This window comes from Vigna unguiculata, chromosome 7 (assembly GCF_037176805.1).
Source record: "Vigna unguiculata cultivar grain cowpea cultivar isolate G323 ecotype 2 chromosome 7, ASM3717680v1, whole genome shotgun sequence".
In the NCBI taxonomy this organism is placed as follows: domain Eukaryota; kingdom Viridiplantae; phylum Streptophyta; class Magnoliopsida; order Fabales; family Fabaceae; genus Vigna; species Vigna unguiculata.
In genome coordinates this window covers 32407078-32428269 of record NC_140798.1, presented here as the reverse complement: position 1 = coordinate 32428269, position 21192 = coordinate 32407078, and the positions used below count along the sequence as shown (strand labels likewise).

Genomic DNA, 21192 nt, shown 5'->3' with positions numbered 1-21192 from the left:
ATGCCATTTATTAAAAACAAGGCAAAAAAGAACTATGAATCAGTATCACGAAACTAATAATGTGATGATAGGAATAAAAGAAAAAGAAAAATTCTATGGAATTCTTCTACTTTAAAACTCATATCATCTATAGTAACTTGTACAATCATCTTTCCTGAATATGAAAGAGACCTTCGATCTTGTTGTTAGATAAAAGTAATAAATTGAAATGTGTAGGAGCAATTTTCGATCTAGACTTTCAAATATGACATGTCAAAATGCACTAAACTATAGAAACGTCTTTGTTTTCATGCACTTAATCTGCCTGTCACCTTCTCTTTCCTTTTATCATCGTCCTCATGATGCTTTCCGTTACCGTTGAAAGGATTGTAAGGTTGCAATTCCAGGTCTTTCACATCATCCTCCATTGCCTCCGTTATCTCATCAATACCATCATTCTCATCCACCTCCTTGTTCTTTCCCCACAGCATAAAATACAACCCGATCACTATCACCAATGACCCTATGGCACTGAACAAGACCAAAAACCTTAAATCAGGAACAAAGAAATCAATTGAAAAACACAAAAATTAACAACTTTTATTGAATTTGAGCGAATCCGTGAATTTCGTACGTGCCAATGTATAATTTTTCGTGCAGTAGTGCCCAGCTAACGACAGCAATGATGACAAGCAGCAAAGGGGAGAACACAGACGCATAGAGAGCACCCTTCTTCTCAATAGACCACGAGAGAAGCACATACGTTAGCCCAGTAGAAACAGTTCCCTGAAACAACGTTGTAAAATGCAAAAATTAGCGAAATGAATAACCCAACTCATCATAGAAAATGTATAATATATATACCGCATAAAGTGCAGAGGTAAGTCTTATTGTACTGCGCAGTGACCAAGCTGAGGCCTCGCGTTCAACAGACAAGCCAATGGCCAAACACTGAATGCTTGCCATCAAACACGTGTAGAAAGTGCTGGTAAAAGGAACTGGGTAGCTCTTACTTATGTTTGCCTGAACAAAGAAACAATTTTTTTAAGATACAGTGTTTATTTAGTTTAAGTAACTTAGTTTATATGACGCTTACTTGAATTATGAACCATACTGCCCAAACAAGAGCGCTACAAATTACAGCAACAGGACCCAGAAGCAAGTTTGTTTCACCTCCAGAAGAGGTTTCTCTATCAATTTTCTCAGCATAGTTCCATTGAATTTTTGACTCACCTAGACCAAGGAGTTTTCCATGGTAAAATGATAGAACCACTGCTCCACCCACACTAAGGATTGTCCCAAACACCTTCGCTACCCCAGCCTTGGTCTTCATCCTCAAACACTCTTGTCTGCTCATAAAAACATAAATTGAATCAATTACAACGTGAATTTGTGTACTTTAAAGAAAATGTTACGTTTGTTTGCTTGATATATACTTACCTGCAGAGAACTGCAAGAGCGAAAGTGAATGCTGGGAGCAAGTTGTTTAGTGCACATGCAATTGTAGCGGTTGAATGCTTAAGACCCACGAAATATAGTATCTGATTTCCTGTTATTCTGCATTCAGGTTCAAACTAAAAATTACTAAACAATAGAATGAGTGAAACACTAAACCAATAAACAAAACAAGAGATTTTATCTTGATTAGACTATAACTCAAACACATTAACGAGATTAAACTTACCCTGTTAAGGAAGATGATAATATCTGCATCGCAATTCGCATTGTCATTGGGGGAGCCGTATTCCTATTGAAAGGAAACGAAAATAATAGGTGTTAATGTGTAAGTAAAAGTGTTTAAGGGAGGTAATTAGTGCATGGTATAATGTGTATTACCGTTCAAAGCAATAAGCAAAAGGAGCTACGGAGAAAGTGGCAAAAATTTGACGATAAGCAACAAGGACAAGAGGGTGCATCCCAGATTGTATCGCAAGCTTTGAGGAAAAGTTCATCCCTGCATAAATCAGTTGTACAAGAATCATGACCAAGAGTGGCATAACGCTACCACCACCCATATTCTCTCTTCAAAGGTTCTTCTTGGGAATTTGGCGAGAGTTCAAGAGAAGAGTTCAAAGGATGAGAAATGAAATGTTGTAGAGTATGAGATATGTATGTCGCTGTGTACAAATATATACACAAGTATAGGATATCGTGGATATACAGCATTAGCGTGAGAAAACAGTCGCAAGTGTTCCTAAAGTAAAAAGTGAAACAAGAACCGTAAACATTGCCTAATTACTTACGCAAACACCAACATTCTTGCCAATGTCTATATAAATGACAAGAGCCTTTTTCTATTGAAAAATACAACAAATTTAGGTAATTATTAGTATGAATGTCTCTGATGTTGTGTCTAGAAATTCACATGAGAGATTTAACAATAATGAAATTCATATAAGAGAATTCAAAACTTTAATATAATATTATTTAATATTTTACTGAATATGAGATTTATATCCATATTTGACAGAAATAATTAGAAATTCAAGTAAATTAAACAAATATACAAGAGACTCATACTTGAAGATTTTTTTTTTGTATGTTTAGGTTTTTATTGAGAAGGATAAAACAATAGTATACTTAAATCACATTAAACATGACATCATTTATACATTAAGTGTTAGTTACTGTATGCATGACTTACAAGAATATATAAATGTTATTATGTGCATCTTAAAGTATTTGAAGTTAACTCCTAGAAAGGGTAACTTTTTTCTCTAAACATTGATTATAAAAACATAAATGTATATAAATAAATGTGTATATTGAGCTTAATCAATAGATGATAGCACATTACTTAGGTTACTTCACATTTGTAAGCGACAAATTTAAAAAGAGCAGTCACACAAAATATGCAAGTACCCAGTTAAACACTCAGACAATATATGAATATGTTATTGTTTAAAGTTGAAAACTTATAAATAGAAAAAATTACAATTATTCAAATTGCATTTTATAAAAATCATTATTTCTTTAAAATTAAGAAGAATTTGTTAATTTTTTTAAGAAGTAATCTTAGATTTAGAAATAATTGGATTAAGACATTTTTGCACCAGAACCTCTTCCTCGTTTGGAATAAAGGTCACCACACAAACTGTAATATATATAAGCAAATGCATGGCTTGTGATCATTTGAAACTTGGAGTGCGTGTTTGTGAAATGGAATTTTAACTATATCAACTTCTTACATATTTAAAGTATATGAGCTATATTACTTTTACAAGTTTTATTTTAACACGTGCCATCTTTCTTTTACTTTTAGGACAATCTCAATACACATAAGGAAAACGTTCGGTACGTATCTCTTTGGTGTTACTTTTTGGCGTAACTAGCTTGTTGTAAACGTGCTTACACCGACAATACTATAATGTTTCAGTTTTACTCAAACCTTGAAGTTATTGAGTCGAAAGAAATTTGATAAAAAAAATTATGATTTACTTTTTATGTTTAAAATAGTTTAACTTTTGAAAAGCTAAAAACTAACTCTCCTTTTTTTTCCAGAATTATTATGGCTATTTTTATGGTCCATAATTTTTTGTTCTCAACTTACGTTTTCACTCAAACAAACTTTTAATTTTTAATTTTATTTTTTTAATTTCAATTGAAGTAAACAAATTATATGGATTGTGCTTGTGATCAACGATTTTCCTTCATCTTTATGGATGACGTATTTCCGTTGCAAGTTACACAATCATAAAAGAGCAGGACAAGGTGGGTCTTCCCTAAAGCTAAAAGCTTTAAATAAGTTTTCTATTCTTTCTCTTGTCCTTTACCATAAAAAGAGATGGTCAATGTTACCTTCATATTCGGACAGTTTTTCCTTTTTTTTTTTTAATGTGTAGTAACCTTTTCAATAATTGAAGATTAAATTTGATCTCTTTTAAAAAAAATCACACGTATAACTAAAAATTGAAGCCTAAAAATATATTAAAAAACCTCTTTGTCTTGGAGGATAATTTCCCATAATGGAGATTTGTCTTTCACATAATCTTGAACAAACAATAACCTTACTACTAGAACAATGATATTCCAGCTTTACTTCTTTTAGTTCAGTTTTACTATTAAGTGTGAGTGTTTCTGGAAAATAGACATGGTGAAACTCATGCGCCAAAATAGATAATTGTGAAAATATGCAACTTTGAACAAATGTAATCGTAGAAAAACTCATCTTTTAATAGCACAATTTGATTTCAATTTGAATTTGAATTAAAATTTGGTTTTGGTAGAACAAACCTAAAACCAAATACATGGTCTGTTTTGGTCAACAATTTCAAGAAAAAAAATCTAAAAATCAAGTGTGAAAAATATCTTAGCTAAATGCAAACTTTATCAGAGGTCCAACCACAAAGCACACAATTTCGGCACATATGCATAGTACTTTATTAATAAGGGTAAACATAAAGGGTAAACAAATCAGACTTTAACAAATTAAAAATAAAGATGTGAACACAAATTTGAAAAACCCTTTTGTCAATGTAACCATGTTATGAAAAAAAGAAAAAAGAAATGAAAATCTAAGAAACGTATTACTAAGCAAAAAACAAATGCAACAAAACTTAAAATAAATAGAAGAGCGAGAGTAAGCAGACAAATCTGGAAGAAATTATTGAGCGAAAGAACTTGAATTTTTGCTTCAATCCGTTGGTTTGAGAAGAAAATGAAAGTTTTTAGAAAAAAATGAAATGGCACACAACTAGGTTGTTAGGGTTTAAAGAGTAATAGTTAAGAGAGAAAACTTGAATTCTTACTTAAATCCACCGGTTTGAAAGAAAAATGAAAATTTTTGGAAAGGAATGGAATCACAAATCATTGTAAGCTTAGGGTTTAAATAAAAATAATTGACAGAAAATTTTTCAAAATATACATTTTTTTTCTTTCATCATGAGAAAAACAAAAGCTTTGTGCTCCTTACCATAGTTATTATGCTTTATGCAACTTTTGCATTCCGAAAGATCACGTGTAAACATCACATTTTGCCGGTATTGAATTTATAGGTAAGGAGCATAATGATTTTGATACTACATGTAAAAAAAATTAGAGTGGTTAGAAATTTCTAGTTTTAATTAAATTTTGTTTTACTTTCTGTGATTGTTTGATATGAATTTCTTATTTTTGTGATGGTTTTAATTGTATTATGTATAAATGTTACCATCACTGTTGTAAATTGTATTTTGATTGTGTCCAATGTTTTGTACGTGAAAAAGTATCATTTTGGAATAATTTTTCGTACGATATTATGATTACTAAATTTTAATAACTTTTTTATAATGTGATGTGTTATTTTTTAAATGATTTTAAAATATTAAAAATAAAAAAATAAAAAAAATAAAAAATCACTTAAAAAATATAATCTAAACTTATAAAAAAAATTATCAAATTTAATAGTTAAAAAATCATTTTCCTAACTTTTCTTATGTACATCCCTTCCACTGAATTTTTCCTCGCTCTCTTATTATTATTATTATTATTATTATTATTATTATTATTATGTCTGTGGTTGTGACTTGTTTCTTGTTGGCATGGAAAATCGGTCCACTGAAGTGATGGTGGTCTTTCTCCCAACATGCTAAGTTCAACAAATTGAGGCAGTTGTACACTCAATGATTACATTGACAGTTTCACACGCACATGAAAACTGTCAAAAACATATTTCATATATAATATATAAATAACTACTAAAACTGTTTTAAAAAAGTAATTAAAATAGATAAGAAAATTAAAACTATAAAATATATATCTTGATTTCAGAAATACAGGGAAAACCGAAGGAAGAAAGCAATTGGGTAGCCTTGAAATTAATGAGAAGCAAGGCAATCCATTATAAAGAAAGAGTTAAGTCCAAATCATGGGTTGGTTTGTTGTTATTTCCATTTTGCTCTGTGGTTGGTGTTGCTTCTGCTGATTCTTTGTGCAGAGGGTCTTGCTCTGTCTCTTTCCCAGAATGACCTGGTGCATCTTTATACTTAATCTTGAACAACTCTTGATCATCCATGAAATCTTCTGCTTCAAAACTCGGTTTCCAAACACCCTTTGCCTTTTCTTCTTCCTTCTCTTTAAACAACCGAAGCCGTGCATCTTTGGTGCTCTTAATCAGTGCAAAGAACTTCTCCATCTGCTCCTCCTCACTCTCTTCCTCCCCCTCCATTTTCCTCTTCCTTCTTCCTCCTTCCATTCTTCTCTCTTCTTAAAGCAAAATCACTCACTCACTCACTATTCCCTTTTCCTTACTTCACGCCTTTGTAAACCACGAATCACAAGAAAAAGAAAAAAACAGAGTGAATCCAAATTAAATTAAGTATACAGTGAAAGCGAACGATTCTAGAATGGAATGATTACTATTACCTGCCATAGTTAAGCATGCAGAGGATCTCTCACCACTTCAATGCTCTTCATTCAAATTGAATGGCAAGAGGGGTAATTAAAGACATGGTTTTAACTTGAGGACACCAAGGGTACCATGGTGGTTAGATGGATCCCAAAGGTTACCTTCTAAACTATTATATCCTTCTCATAATTGAAAAAAGAGTTTTGTTAATTTGTAATTTCTAGAGGTCACTCATTTGATTTCTAATTATGGAAAATACTTTTTAAAATATTAAAATTTTGTGTCTTTACTTATGAGCTTAGAGTGGAATGGTGTAGGAATGGAGGAGGGTTGCTTTTATGAGAAGAAGGGATGCACTTTTGGGAAGATATTGAGAAGAAGAATAATATTTTTTGGTGGGTCATGCTGCAGATGGAGATGGACCCTAATAGAAAAAAAATATCAGAAAGTAAATTAAAATCTCAACAAATTTGTTTGTCTCAACAAGGAGGTAACACGTCTCTGTCTTCATCATACTCAGTGATTTTTATTTTTCTTTTAGTTCTGAAAGTATCTTTGCATGTGTTTGTGTACCAAAACATTATATATGTTCATTTTTTTTGGTAAGTTTATTTTAGAAAAAGAACTGTAGTTGATTAGTTGGATTTTAGGGAAAAGGAAAGAACCAATTATGGTGGCGATTGATCGATTATTGTGAATTAATTATTATAAAGTTATTTGAAGTGTGATTGTTGGGAGAGAGGACGGACGGAGGAGATTGAACCATCATGGAGTGGGTAATTATTAAGAGTACTTTTCTCTAAGGTGGCGGCAAGCTATTTTTAATTACTTATAATGTTTAATTTTTTTATATAATATATAGAAATTAAAACAGTTTTATCGAAGGTACCGTATATTTGAAGGTAATGTAGAAATAAGTTTTAATTTTTATTACATCGGTGATTTTATTATTATTAGAGGTGACAAAATAGGTCGATTTGATCTTTTTGGTCCGATTAATCTTGACTTGCCAAAAATAGACTGAGTTAGACTAGTCTGTCACAAATAAATAGGTTGGATATTATAACCTGTTCTGTTTTAGGATGAACTGACGAACCGGCGGGCTAACCCGTCTCCTTTTTTTTTAATTCTGTTTAACTTTGTTAAAATTTTTGTTTATAAATCTTTTTTATATACATAAATTTATTTATATAATATAAAAATATTTTTTAATTATTTTTAATTTTAAACATAAAAAAACCAAGTTGGCGGGTCAAGACAGACAACCTGTTTTGGCCCGTAAACTGGTGAGCTAAGCGGGCTGAGTTACAGCGGTTTGACGGGTTAAAAATTCCAACCTGGTCCATCCTTTTCTTAACAGACTGACGGGCCTGACCCGCTTTGACATCTCTAATTATTATAAAAAAAAAACTATTTTATTAGTCTAATAAATAAATTGAAAAAAAAAGTCGCTTAATTTCTACTATTTCTGTACAACTTACTTAGTTGTTAGTTTTACTCCATTTTTAATTTATATTTCTTTTTCTTTTATTTCATCCCGCACCCATATAAATTATGATAAAACTATACCAATATTCAATATTTTTTTTCCTGTTAAATCAACTATGACAAATAATTATTACTGGCAATCGAAATTACATAGGCATGTGTATGAGTAAATAGACTTTGAAATGTTGTAAAATATGTTAATTATTAATATTTTAACGCATCAATTTGTTCATATTTTTATTGTATTGCTGACACGAAACATTTATCGAATTTTTCTAACATTGGTCTCCAGAAAAGCATAACCATGCTTCGGATTACTTTGTTTAAAAATATCTACTTTTGGTTTTACTCGAAACAACAAAATAATATTACTTACATTGGTAATATAGAATATCACATATCTGTGTTGTGAATACACTAACTACTTAATGCATGAGTATGGTACAATCCTTTGATTTTTGTTAGTGTAAAACTGATATGATTATTTGAATATTCTACTATCATATTCATATATTTAAATTATTGAATCAACTTTAACTCTTTCAACATCGTTATAGATATTTGAGCAATTTTTTAACTGAAAACATTTACAATAACATTAGTCTTTTCTAAATGATACATAAATGGGAGAATTATAATTCTCCACTTCCATCAATCTCATGTTTCATATTTAGCTCTTTATTCAAAAAGTGTTTCAAAGTTATATTGCCATTGAATATAAAGAAAAGGAGTTGATGTAGAAATTTTCACTCCCACTTAAAATCAATCCTTTTCTACCTCTTGACTGTCTCTAATTTTTCCTTCTATATAAAAATGTGTTTTTGAGGCATGTATAAGTTGAAGAAATAATGACGAAGTGAGTTACTTTTTCCCTAAAATAGAATCTATATTTTAGGTTAAAGAAAGTTTTTTTCACTTAAACAAAAATGATGTGGATAATTACATTACTTTAAGATCAATATATTTATTGTAATTACTTACTTTATAAAAATAATATATAGAGAGAATGTCTTTGTTAAGATTTTTGTTGGATTTCTTTTATTATTTATTACACGCGTCTTAAAAATATTAAGTGATTTTAAAGGCACAACACAAAAATTCCAGCATGCAGCAGAGTTTTTAGTTCTATTTCATTATTTTAATTTAAATGTTCTCAATGTAAAATTAAAATTGACGCATTGAACAATACATATCGATGTAATAACATTATTATCATTAATTTGAAAAGAAAAATGAATTCATTTATTAAGAATCATATAAAATTAAAAAATTTAAAATATTAAGATAATATTAAATTAGAAAAATATATTAAGTCAAAATTTAACAACTAAAAATAAGGAATTATAAAGTGTCACAACTTGGCAGCCTCTCAACTAACCAAATGGGTCAAATTGAATCTTTAACTTTTTCACATGCTTTGGCCTCTCATTTGTCTTGTCGTTAAAATTGGCAGATAAAAAATGGAATAGGATAGATTGACTAACTGACCTTTTTTAAATTATAAATTAAAATAATAATTAATATAAAGTGTTAACTTTTTTATTTATATTTGTTTAAGTATATAAATATAGAATTGTAGCTTAAATAATTGATCTTACAAATTAAATTTAAATTATTAATTATAATAAAATATATTTATATTAGTTATTTTATTTATCCAAAAATAATTAATTTGATTTAAAAATGTTTATATAATTAAATATATTAATATATAAAATTAAATTTAAAAAATAATTGTCGAGGGTCAAATAATCGGCGTGTTCAATTAACGGGACGGGTCACGAATTCGAGTTCACGAGTTTCTTTTTGACTAACCAATAACGGACAGGACCGAAACTAGCCCAGTCTTACCGTATGGGCCAGGCTCATGTGGGCCGAAGAGGGCCTGACCCAGGCTTACATCACCATATGGCCCATATCATGATATCATCAGGGAATGGAACAGGGATGTGATGATGCTCGCAATTGAATAGAGCGACTACATCACCATTCTTTTTGTCCTTTCCCACAAAATATAAAAATTAAAAAAGGACACACCAACTTAGAAGTTAGACATTTTAATTAACACAACACGTTTGTATTCTTTTAGAGACTACAAAAATATTATAAATAGAACAAGAGGCTAAAACTAATTTTTAAAAGTTTCATGGAAATAAAAAATGTATTATCTTTTTTAATCATGTTTAAATTCATTATTTCTTATAAGTTGAATACTTTTTTATCATTTTTAAGTTTTACTTCTACATTAAAAAAAAATATATTAACTTTAAGAACAGGAGGAGATTATTGTGTCCAATTGCACAAAGATCAATTATAAAGTCAATAACGTTTGATAATTTAGATTAGTGTGATTACAAAACTCAAATACAAATTCATGTTCAAAACCCTTTCTCTTTACTCTGCTTGATGTTGAGGTATAGACACAAGAGTCTGTTTTATTGATCTAATTTGTGTTATTGATATTAAGGTATACTCTGAATGCATTAATGTGTAAATGCTTGATCAATACTATTAGTTACTACTAATTCGGATATTCTAGCTTTTTTATTGAATAAAAAAAAAAAACCTCACATACACAGACATGGGACCCATTGGAAATGAATGAGTGATGCATATAGTGATGATATTTTGTCAGTTTTTGGAGTGTATTTGGTAACAATTATTTTTTTATTGAAATAAGTTTTTTTTTTTATGTGTTTGTCTAATCTATCTAATTTAAAATTAATTATGTTTTAGTTTATTTTAACAAACAAATTATATATTTTTAAATATTTAAAATTTAACAAACTATCCAATAATACCGGTATAAAATAAAAGAGGTGAGATATTTTAGGAAGTAATATTTTATAAATATATTATTAAAAAAGATAATTACCTGAATAAAAAAAATAATGAATAATGCTCTGGAGTGATATCTGTCTGTCACTGAACGAAATGATAAATAATCAGAAGAAAATGTATTTAGTAGGCAACTTTCGGTCATAGCCGAATCAGATTGGGCTGGCCTAATCCTTTGGCCCATAATTAAACTCATAATAATTCAATATTTTCATTGATTATTTGTAGATCTAACACATGATACATTTCAACAATTTTTTAATCATAACAATAATTGTACGGCCAAGTAAATGTCCAAAGTCAGTTTTAATAGAGAGATTTAGTTTTAAAAATATAAAGTTTGGATGATTTCGACTCAATCCGGTGAATATAAACACTTGTTATTTTTTTTATATAATTATTATTTCATTATCCTGTTATTATATATGAAACATTAACATAATTGCTGATTATATATATTATAACAGGAAGAATAACTTTTATTTATCTATATACTTTATTTATATACTATATTTTCTTGCCGATCGACTTAAGTATTGAAGAATATTTTTACAAGTAGATTTCCTCCCTGATTTTTTTTAAAGCTTAATCCATCAGCAATAAATCTTTAGGGTTAATTCACCGCGAAGACTTTTGTCGAAATCCAATAAAAACAATAATAACAATTAATTTAGAAAAAAAATGTTATAGAAAATTAAGTAGAAAATTCAACTCGTATTTTACAACAATAATTATTTGAATAAATTAGTTACTTTGGAATATTTTTAGCCGGTAGCATTGGATTTGTTAAAAGCTTATATATTTGTTAGGAAATTATCCTTGAGATTGTTGGGGTTGATTATCTCACTTTTTCACCTATTTAATTAATAAGATGGGATACTTTTCTATTGGTTTATTTCAAAGGAAAAGGACAAAAAAGAGTTTGTTGTTGGTTTAAAACGAATTAAAGTGAAGGCTTTTTAATATTCTTATGCTTAATTGTGAAACGAGTAATGATGGGCATGCCGTGAAGATTTGAAATGGTAGAAAAAAAAACGAATAAAAGAATCCTTACTTTCTTTTCAAACAATGATTTTTTTTTAATACTTTAATGAAAATCAAAGCAAAAATAATCTAGAATGGACGGCGGAATGGTCATTGATGTGTTTGAATACAAAAATAATCCCACCATCAAATTTAATCACTTTTTTTTTTAATGATTAGATAACTACAAGTTTTTCCAACAATTGTCAAACCATGTATTAATTAAATAAGAACATATTAACAATTGTCAAAAGTAAATTTTACCAAATAATGATGAAAAATTCTAGTGCTGTCAAAAAAGTGTTTTACTCTTTCATTATGAGTTAATTATTAATGGGTCAATCCAACGTTATCAATAAATCTAAGCTAATTTGTCATACTAGAGAATTAGTGTCGTTTACTGAAACAACGTTAATTCTAATTTCAGTGTAACTTTTCACAAATTAAAGATTGCGTTGATTAGGTAAAAATAAGTTGATTTATTAGTGAAGATAATAATGATAAAAAAAAGATTAATAGTAATAACAATAATTATAGTAATAATAGAGCAGTTGCAGGTGGCATGATATGAACATGATAACAATCCATTACATTACAGTACGACGTTAATGCTTTGTTGTTTGAAGGTGACTCCCACGAAGCCTTTATTATTATATACATATTCTCTTCCTTCTCTCTCTTTTTCTCTAAATAAATCTAATCGGAATCTTCACCAGTTAATCAGAGCTTTGAGTAGATAAGACTCGTGGATGTGTCATCTCTCTTATTGAACGTTCAATATTGTTATTTTTTTCATCCTGGTAAGGGAAAACACTCTTTTTCTCTCTCTCACAGACACACAACGCACGATTAATCTTAATTATCTTCTTTTCTGATTCATTATTTGGCTTTGCGATCATCAATGATCAGTTTGGTTTTCATGTACAGTGTTTTGGTCCAAGGTTCCTTTTTGAGGGGTGTACTGTAATTCGGCCATAACATAGCCATGTGCTTGGTCCTCAAGACAGTAAATTTTTCTGAAAAATCTTGAAAAAAAAACCTCATAGATGTGTGTCTCCTTGTCTTTGTCCTTGTCCTTCTTTTGACCTTCAATTATCCTTCTTCTGTGTCAAAATTGAAATCTTTGATTTGCCTGCAAGATTATTTGAAGGCCCTTTCTTGCTGCCACCTTGCCTCCTCAAATTAGGATAACTGCCCTTGCCAAATTAGCGACTTTTTTGGGTTTGGTTACGTGGGGTGCTCTTTTCACCTTCTCCAATTTGTTTTTTCTTTTTGTTTTTCCAAAAAAACCCTGAAATTTGATTATTGTCATTATTATTATTTGCAATTCATCGAAGTAATTCTGGGTTGAAATAAAGTTTGATAGGGGCGGCTTCTGTGGTTTAGGATTGTGAGATGGATTCTGTTTAGTATGTGATCCACCTAATAGGAAGAAACCAATTCAGTTTTTGTTCCTTTTTCACTCAATTTTTCTCATCATTTAATGCAGGTATTCAGGAAATAGTTTGTCCTTGAAGCTTTGAATATTAACAGACCATCATCAGCAGATGGGGTCTGAAGGTTCTCCAGCAGCTGTAACAACAACAGTTCATGTAACAGGTTTCAAGAAATTCCATGGGGTTTCAGAGAATCCAACGGAGACAATTGTGAATAATTTGATGGAGTATTTGAAGAAGAAGGGTTTGCCAAAAGGGTTAGTTATTGGAAGCTGCAACATTCTTGAGACTGCTGGTCAAGGAGCACTCGTTCCCCTCTATCAGACATTGCAGTCTGCCATTACTTCCAAGGAGTCTGAATCTCCAAGTTCCAACAGAATTATCTGGGTGAGTTTCCTATATTATATAGGTTCTCAGTTTATGCTCTCTTGTTAATCTTTTTATGAAGTTATTGGTTATAATATCAGATCAAGATTGTTACCTCTCCATGAATTTCTAGGTGAATTGTTTACAAATAAAAAACCAAAAGTGAGACAATATCATTAACACAGTATGAAACTAAGGATCCATTTAAATAAAATTTACCATAAACATTTATAGCAGAAAAAATGATAAAGTAAAATTAGTTAATCTCTTTTCATTTAACTTTTCCAAAGGGTAATGTGCTTAAGTTGATTATTGATCACAGAGAAACTCGATTTTCTTATCCTACAAATGGTTGTGAAGAACTTTCTCTTCTTCACCTGCCTACACCTGTTTCGTTTTGCAGTAACTGCGGGCAAATGTATTTTTTTTTTAATATCTCAATAAGCAACTCAGAATGTAAACCATGGCAAGTGTAGTCTGTCTCTTCTGCTCTACCAAAGTTTCTCTTTTAGAGCTATTGTACAATTATTGGTATCTTAATATTTAAAGCAGCTGGATCTATATTCAGATAGATTCAACAATTAGGATTTGGCTCCATTAAAGCTAGCAAAGTTAAAATAAGTACTGTTTGTTGTTGATGTCTATGAAAAAAATGGCTGGTATTTCATTACATTCATGATCTGTTACATATGTACAATCATTACCAACCTTAGAGTAGTTAGATTCAGACAATTAAGGTTTAGGAGAGATAATCACTAGACTATCAACTGAGATTTCTTTGAAAAATTTGGATTAGAACTGAAACCTCTGTTGGATTTCATTCTCAATACCTTAACTGTGATACTAAGCCTGAACTAGAAGGAGTTGGATTATAACTGATAGCTTAACTCTGAGGCATTTTTATTCAATTGACGAGTTGGAATCATTCATGTATCTTAAATCTGTAGTCATTGGAGTAAATTTTCTTTCATTTTAGCATCCATAATCTTATTCTTTGGCTGTTTCTGATTTTTTGTCATTTAGCTGCATTTTGGGGTTAATAGTGGTGCAACAAGGTTTGCTATAGAGCGTCAAGCTGTCAATGAAGCTACCTTCCGCTGCCCTGATGAAATGGGATGGAAACCCCAGGTTAAATTGGATTCACTTTAATATATGCATTATAAACCAGCTTTCATCAAACCTAATTTTAAGAACTATGTCCTCCTTTAGTGAAATTTCCACAATTTTATGTTGCAGAAAGTGCCTATTGTTCCTTCAGATGGTCCAATTACACGAATACGTGAGGTAAATTTACTCACTTATTTTACTGACACTTAAATTCCTGAACTGATGTTTGCTGTTTGGTTTAGTGTCAATCTATTGGTCCTGATACTGTAATGTTAAGGTTCAATTTATAGCATACAAGTACTTTAAGGTGCCTGTTTTTTGTTGAATTATTTTGATGGTCATAAGGCTGTAGCTTACATACACCATATTTGATATCATTTAGCAGATCTTTAAACTGTATATGGGGGATATAGCTCTAGGTCCTTTATGTTCTTCTATTGTCAAAACTTAAAAGGAAGGAGTTAGAAAAAGGTTTTGGTTTAACTTTACATAAACCGTATTTGATATCATTTAGCAGACTTTTCGACTGTATTTTGGGATATAGCTCTAGACCCTTTATGTTCTTCATTTGTCAAAAACTTAAAAGTAAGGAATTATAGAAAAAGTTTTTGGTTTAGCAGTCTGTGCCTCTTGATGGAGACATGCACAGATTCAAAATACAAAGTTATTGATTTGCATACAAAAAACATGATGAGTTAACATAATTATTCTCTGATATTTTGTGTCCTAACTGTTATGCAGACTACACTTCCCGTGGAGGACTTCACCAAAGTCCTGACAAGTAAGGGTTATAATGTAATGACATCCGATGATGCAGGCAGGTTTGTGTGCAACTATGTTTACTATCATTCCCTTCGCTTTTCGGAGCAGAACGGGATCAAATCCCTTTTTGTGCACGTGCCACTCTTCTCTACAATCAATGAAGAGACCCAAATGCAATTTGCTGCTTCCTTGCTAGAGGTACTTGTTTCATCATGCTAGAAACATTTTCAGATCATGTAAATGTTCTGGTGAAAGTGGATGAGTGTACTTTGAATGAGATGATATTAAAAGATATTGTTTTGAGGTGGAAAATGATTTATTGCAAATGGCATGTGTAGCAGAGGTGTTTGCTTTATCAGTGAATGTTTATGATTAAAGGCTTCGGCAAATTGTCAAAACTTGTTGTTGACATCTTCAGTGTCACCTTGTGAATATTTGTTCCTTTTGGTTGTCCATAGTGCTCTGCTCTTATCTTTCATTGTAACTTGCATGAATGAATTGTATCAGGTACACCTCAGTAAAACTGAAAACTAATAATTCTGAGTGTTGTTTCAGTTTATGCAGTGAGAGTATGTTGAACCTACTTGAGATAATTAAATTGGAATTGCATATAACTTGCATATCAATTGATATTATGATATTTTAGGGGGAAAAAAATATCATCAACTACACAAGAGTCTTATCTAAAAAAGGACAACCAATCTTTTGAGAATGAGTTCATGAATAGAGACATATTGAGTGTTAACAAATTTTACTTCCTCATTCTCTTTAGCTAGAATAGAAGATTTCTAAGTGGACTATTTTAAATATTTTATATTAATTATTTTGAACGCTTTATATCAACCGCAAAATCATCTAGATGTCACCAACCAGAGTTTTCAACATACTTATTATGTAAAACAAAAAAGAAAATACTATATCAATTGATTCATCAATCAATGAAATGTAATTTTAAAAAAATAAGGATGTTTCTACATTATCTGTATAAAATGAACATAAATGATATCTTTTACATTAGTTGAAAATATAATCAATCTAATATGATATTTTCTATATTGAGTAATATAATACTTTTTACATTGATTATAGACTTGACTAGCGTAGAATGTATTTCTTTAAAATTTATTTGTTTATTTTGTTTCAACCTTGCAAAATTACAATAAAAATTCACAACTACCCAATGTAACTAAATTCTAACTTAGTGATTTTTATACATACATATATATATATATATATATATATATATATAACATAGTTTTATATTTTAAGTAACACATATATTCCTATATTTTCTAAAATGTAAAAATCAAATAAATTAAAAAAAATTTAACTTGTTATGACAAGTGTGAGAAGTGTAAAGGATGATAGTGTGAGGAAAAAGAAAATGACTCAGGAACGCTTATGTGCTCTATCACAAAGGTACAAAAGGTGGTGTGATGAAGGATGAGTTCCTGCTATATGATGATGGAGAATGAGAACAAATAAGAGCACAGGGAGAAAGAAGACTTCATGCAATGTCATGATGGTGAATGAGAACATTAAGTAGTGTTGCCACACCATAAAGAAAAAACGAGCAAAGAACAAAGAAATAAGGGAAGAAAGAGAGAATTAAGAGTCCATGCAACACCAAAGTGAGGAGAAAAGATGTTAATGTGTCATAATTTAATAACATCCTACATTTGTTTCATGACGCCTTCTTCCTGCACCTCCAAGAAATCTCCTGTACCCCCAAAATTTACGTTTATGCCCTTATTTAATATACTGTGAGAATGGGTGAAAGTGGGTACGGACGCAGTAAATTTCATTTACTGCGTCAACGTCCCTGCACCCCCAAAACGTTATTATATGTTACTATTTAGTATTCTTCTACTCCGTTTCTTCTCCATCATCCAGCTTTCATTAAAATTTTTGCTCAGTTTCATTGTGGTTTGTGTGGTTCGTGGTCGTGAGAGCTGTATGGGAAACGGAATACAGAATTCGTTTCATAACGTTTTGAAACGGATTCTGTATTCCGTTTCAAAAAAATTTGCAATTTTTTTTATGAAACGGAATACAGAATCTGTTTCAAAACGTTATGAAACGGATTCTGTATTCCGTTTCATAAAAAAAATTGTTTTGAAACGGATTCTGTATTCCGTTTCAAAAAAATTTGCAATTTTTTTTATGAAACGGAATACAGAATCCGTTTCAAAACATTATGAAACGGATTCTGTATTCCATTTCATAAAAAAAATTGTTTTGAAACGGATTCTGTATTCCGTTTCAAAAAAATTTGCAATTTTTTTATGAAACGGAATACAGAATCCGTTTCAAAACGTTATGAAACGGATTCTGTATTCCGTTTCATAAAAAAAATTGTTTTGAAACGGATTCTGTATTCCGTTTCATAAAAAAAATTGCAAATTTTTTTCTGAAATGGAATACAAAATCCGTTTCAAAACAAAATATAAACCAATAAAAACACCAAACGGAATACATATTCCGTTTCAGCACGAAAAACATAAACACGAAACGGATTCCACAATCCATTTCGTTAAAAAAAAAATAAAAACGGATTTGGAATTCTGTTTCAGCTCTGTGCGAAACGGATTCCACGTTCCGTTTCATTAAAAAAAAAAACAGAAACGGATTTGGAATTTCGTTCTTTTATCTAATTTAAAGTTTAATTATCATTTAGTTTTATTTATTTTTATAATTACATTTATTTTTGAAAAAGTTATTTACAAATCAAATTATATATATATATATATATATTACTTTATTTTTAGATATATATTAAAATATATGAAAACATAATAAATAAACAAAACAAAAATTAAAAAATATATTTAAAATCTTGAAGCGGATTCTGTCATCCATTTTGGCATTTTTTGGGGGTGCAGAGGCCTACAACAAAAGCAGATTCGTGTTGACTGGGTGTAAGAGTGCAGTTATTTTTTTTTACTGTGTTTTCTCTTTCTTCATTTAAGGGTAAAATTGGAAACAAAAAAAGTTTTGGGGGTACAGGAGAAATGCTTTGGGGTGCAGGGAGAAGCCCCCTTGTTTCATTAACATCCTACAAACCATGTGGTTTCACTTTTGATTTGGCCTTTTTGCGCATCACGTTTTATATGGGGGCCAATAAAAATGTTGAGGCAGGATGTTTAAAGTCTTTTGAACCTCAAAGTGTCCCATTAAACCCCTCATGTGCTTCTCTTACTAAAAGATCCCTAATAGAACACTTAGGTACATACAATATTTTCTCTTTAAATAAATAACCATTGTGCCTAAAATACCCATTGGTGCTAACATTTGTGCAAGCAGTAAAATTTCAGCAAATTTTGAATTATGTGGATACATTTCTTTCAAAAATTCAAGACCAAATAACTTTGCTTCAAGAGTAGAAAGTAAAAAAATTCTTCTAGACAAAGCCTCAACCACAACACTTCCTTTTCCGTTTTTATGTTTTGTGACATGGAAATTGTTATAAAAATTCAACCTATTTCACATGTCTTTTGTTTAATTTTCCTTGGCCCTTTAAGTACTTTAAAAACTCATGATCACTTTAAATCACAAATTCTTTAGGTAAAAGATAGTGTTGTCAAGTTTGTAACACTCTCGTTAAGGCATACAATTCCTTATTAAAAGTGGGATAATTTAGAGTGGTCCCATTTAACTTCTCACTACAATAAATAATTGGATGACCTTCTTGCACCAAAATTGTCCATATACCCTCATTGGGCATTAGTCAACTCATGCTTAAGGGAAATAAAGGATTTTTCTTGTTTTTCTTCCCATTTAAAACCCAATATTCTTTTTAACAATCTCATTGTCAAAGTACTAAAATTCTTTGCAAATCTCTTGTAGAAACTAGCTAGGCCATGAAAGCTCTTAACCTCACTCTAATATTTAGGGTAGACCATTCTTGGATATCCTTCACCTTTTCATAATATACTTGAACCCCTTTGGCACATACCAAACAAACCCAGGAATGTAATTTATTCAGTGCAAAATGTGCATTTTTTAAGATTAGCATTCAACTTTTCCTTTCTAAGCACAAGTAAAACAACACACAAATGTTCCACATGCAATTGTGGACTAGTGTTATAAATCAAGATGTCATCAAAATACACAACAAATTTGCCTAAAAAACTCTCAAAACATGGTTCATTAATCTCATAAAAGTGTTTGGGGCATTAGTTAGCCCAAAGGGCATCACAAGCCACTCATACAACCCATGTTTTGTTTTAAAGACAATTTTCCATTCACCCTAATCCTAATTTGATGGTACCCACTTCTTAAGTCAATTTTTGAGAATATACAAGCACCATGCAATTCATCCCATAAATAATCTAACATTGGGATGATATGTTTATACTTGATGGTGATGTTATTCAATGGTCTACAATTTGTGCACATGCTTCATGATCCATTCTTTTTAGGTACTAAAATGACTGGAAGAACACATGGGCTCATACTCTCTTACATCCATCCTTTGTTAATCAAGTCTTCTACTTGAGTTTGAATCTGTTTGTCTCTTGCTTCGATAAGCTAGCCTATTTGGTAAAGATGTTCTGAGAAGGATGTCAATGTGATGGTGGTAGTCTTCTAGGTATTTCATTTGGAAACATATCTTTGAAATCCTGCAAAAGAGACTCAACACTAGAACGAAGATTAATTTTATTAGAATGGTCAACAGTCAAAATATTGTTTTTGCCATAAAGTATATAAAGAGGTTTGCTATAAAGTAGCAACTTCTTCATTCACTCACTTTCACTAATCCACTTATTTTTCTTTCATGTATTTCTATCTTTTCAAGTGTTTCAAACTCTTGCTATGTTTATGTGTTTCACCCATCTCTCTTTTCTCTTGCACTTCCTTTTTTTCTCATTTTCATTTGATCCTCACATACCTCTCTAGGAGATATTCATGTTGTGCATGAAAGTTATTATGTTGGTGAAATCATCATGGATGACTTTGGTATCAAACTGTCATGGTCTCCCTAAAAGAATGTGAGTTTCCTCCATTGGATTTGTGAAAGTCCAACATTTTGTGTTTCCCTTGGTCTCACTAAAAGAATGTGAGTTTCCACCATTGAATTTGTGAAAGTCCAACATTTTGTGTTTTCTCCTGCTATACTCCAGTAGAGAAATTAGAAATAACAATAATTTTATTCCTCACAACACTCCTTTACGTGTTTACACTCCACACTCGTGTTTCAGACAATAAAGCTTTTTTTTTAGAAAAAGATTCTCACAATAACTCTTAACACTTGTTCTCTAACTTGAGGTTCTTCAAGTATCAAGCAATCAATAATCAAAAACTGATGTTACAGGTAGCAATCACAAAGATTAAAACAAAATTTTAACATAAAGAAGTAACAAAAGAACAATTTCACTTGAAAGACAATTACAAAATGTATAGACAAAAATAATAGAGGAGACACTTGAAACTTAGGAATTTGAACAAACTGTGTGCCCAAGACAATTGTTATAATTTTTTTCTTCTTATTTTCTTTTTTGTTCTTCTTTTTCTTTTTTCCCTTTTTTATGCTTTTCTTTTTGAAAAAAAAAAAATTATGAACAGTAGTATCAAAGACCACGTGAACAGTCCAGAATAATTTGAAACAATGCATAACAATGCGAAATAGAGCAAAGGTGAACAGTGAAAAAAATGTAAGGATAATTAAGGATCGAAATCAATTAACAAAAAATTGTAAATTGAAAATAAAATAGAGAAAACCTAGAAGGGAAGGCACTGCAAAAATGTTTGATAAGCCTAAGAATGACCACCACAATAATTGGAGAATTGTTGATAAGATCACAAGATGGAGGGAAATCTTAGCTAATATAATCTTACAATTAATTTGGCAAAAGTGTTATGATCCAC

The 21192-nt window shown here is 30.5% G+C and overlaps 3 protein-coding genes and 1 long non-coding RNA gene across 5 annotated transcripts; 2 read left to right on the top strand and 2 right to left on the bottom strand.

Moving 5' to 3' along the window:
* Positions 1 to 36: 36 nt before the first annotated feature.
* LOC114192589 (WAT1-related protein At1g09380-like) lies at positions 37 to 2097 on the bottom strand. The gene is made up of 7 exons (XM_028082357.2): positions 1816 to 2097; positions 1664 to 1726; positions 1420 to 1536; positions 1076 to 1328; positions 844 to 1002; positions 614 to 765; positions 37 to 510 (listed from the first exon to the last, which is right to left on the bottom strand). Exons 1-7 carry the CDS (start codon positions 1992 to 1994, stop codon positions 288 to 290), a joined length of 1146 nt encoding a protein of 381 aa, XP_027938158.1. The 5' UTR covers positions 1995 to 2097; the 3' UTR covers positions 37 to 287.
* A 3592-nt stretch (positions 2098 to 5689) lies between these two features.
* LOC114190692 (uncharacterized) lies at positions 5690 to 6610 on the bottom strand. The gene is made up of 2 exons (XM_028079674.2): positions 6322 to 6610; positions 5690 to 6214 (listed from the first exon to the last, which is right to left on the bottom strand). The coding sequence occupies exon 2, from the start codon at positions 6149 to 6151 to the stop codon at positions 5798 to 5800; it is 354 nt and encodes a 117-aa protein (XP_027935475.1). The 5' UTR covers positions 6152 to 6214; positions 6322 to 6610; the 3' UTR covers positions 5690 to 5797.
* LOC146884806 (uncharacterized) lies at positions 6194 to 7026 on the top strand. Its single transcript, XR_014996655.1, has 2 exons — positions 6194 to 6460; positions 6622 to 7026. It is a non-coding gene; the product is annotated as an uncharacterized LOC146884806 (long non-coding RNA).
* A 5218-nt stretch (positions 7027 to 12244) lies between these two features.
* On the top strand, positions 12245 to 15777 carry LOC114191659 (uncharacterized). Of its 2 annotated transcripts, none has more exons than XM_028080979.2 (5): positions 12245 to 12453; positions 13143 to 13476; positions 14479 to 14583; positions 14692 to 14739; positions 15304 to 15777. In XM_028080979.2, exons 2-5 carry the CDS (start codon positions 13201 to 13203, stop codon positions 15541 to 15543), a joined length of 669 nt encoding a protein of 222 aa, XP_027936780.2. In that variant the 5' UTR covers positions 12245 to 12453; positions 13143 to 13200; the 3' UTR covers positions 15544 to 15777. The 2 variants fall into 2 exon arrangements, with proteins under 2 accessions (XP_027936780.2, XP_027936781.2); XM_028080980.2 differs by lacking the exon at positions 12245 to 12453 and adding an exon at positions 12657 to 12889.
* Positions 15778 to 21192: the final 5415 nt, after the last annotated feature.

Excerpts from the sequence above, each read along its gene's own strand:
- LOC114192589 (XM_028082357.2), bottom strand. The coding sequence starts at position 1,994 with ATGGGTGGTGGTAGCGTTATGCCACTCTTGGTCATGATTCTTGTACAA. Across the intron at positions 1,537-1,663 it reads TTATCATCTTCCTTAACAGG|AATAACAGGAAATCAGATAC; the intron begins GTAAGTTTAATC and ends ACCTGAATGCAG. Across the intron at positions 1,003-1,075 it reads CAGTATGGTTCATAATTCAA|GCAAACATAAGTAAGAGCTA; the intron begins GTAAGCGTCATA and ends TTCTTTGTTCAG.
- LOC114190692 (XM_028079674.2), bottom strand. The coding sequence starts at position 6,151 with ATGGAAGGAGGAAGAAGGAAGAGGAAAATGGAGGGGGAGGAAGAGAGT.
- LOC114191659 (XM_028080979.2), top strand. The coding sequence starts at position 13,201 with ATGGGGTCTGAAGGTTCTCCAGCAGCTGTAACAACAACAGTTCATGTA. Across the intron at positions 13,477-14,478 it reads GTTCCAACAGAATTATCTGG|CTGCATTTTGGGGTTAATAG; the intron begins GTGAGTTTCCTA and ends TTTGTCATTTAG. Across the intron at positions 14,584-14,691 it reads AAATGGGATGGAAACCCCAG|AAAGTGCCTATTGTTCCTTC; the intron begins GTTAAATTGGAT and ends TTTATGTTGCAG.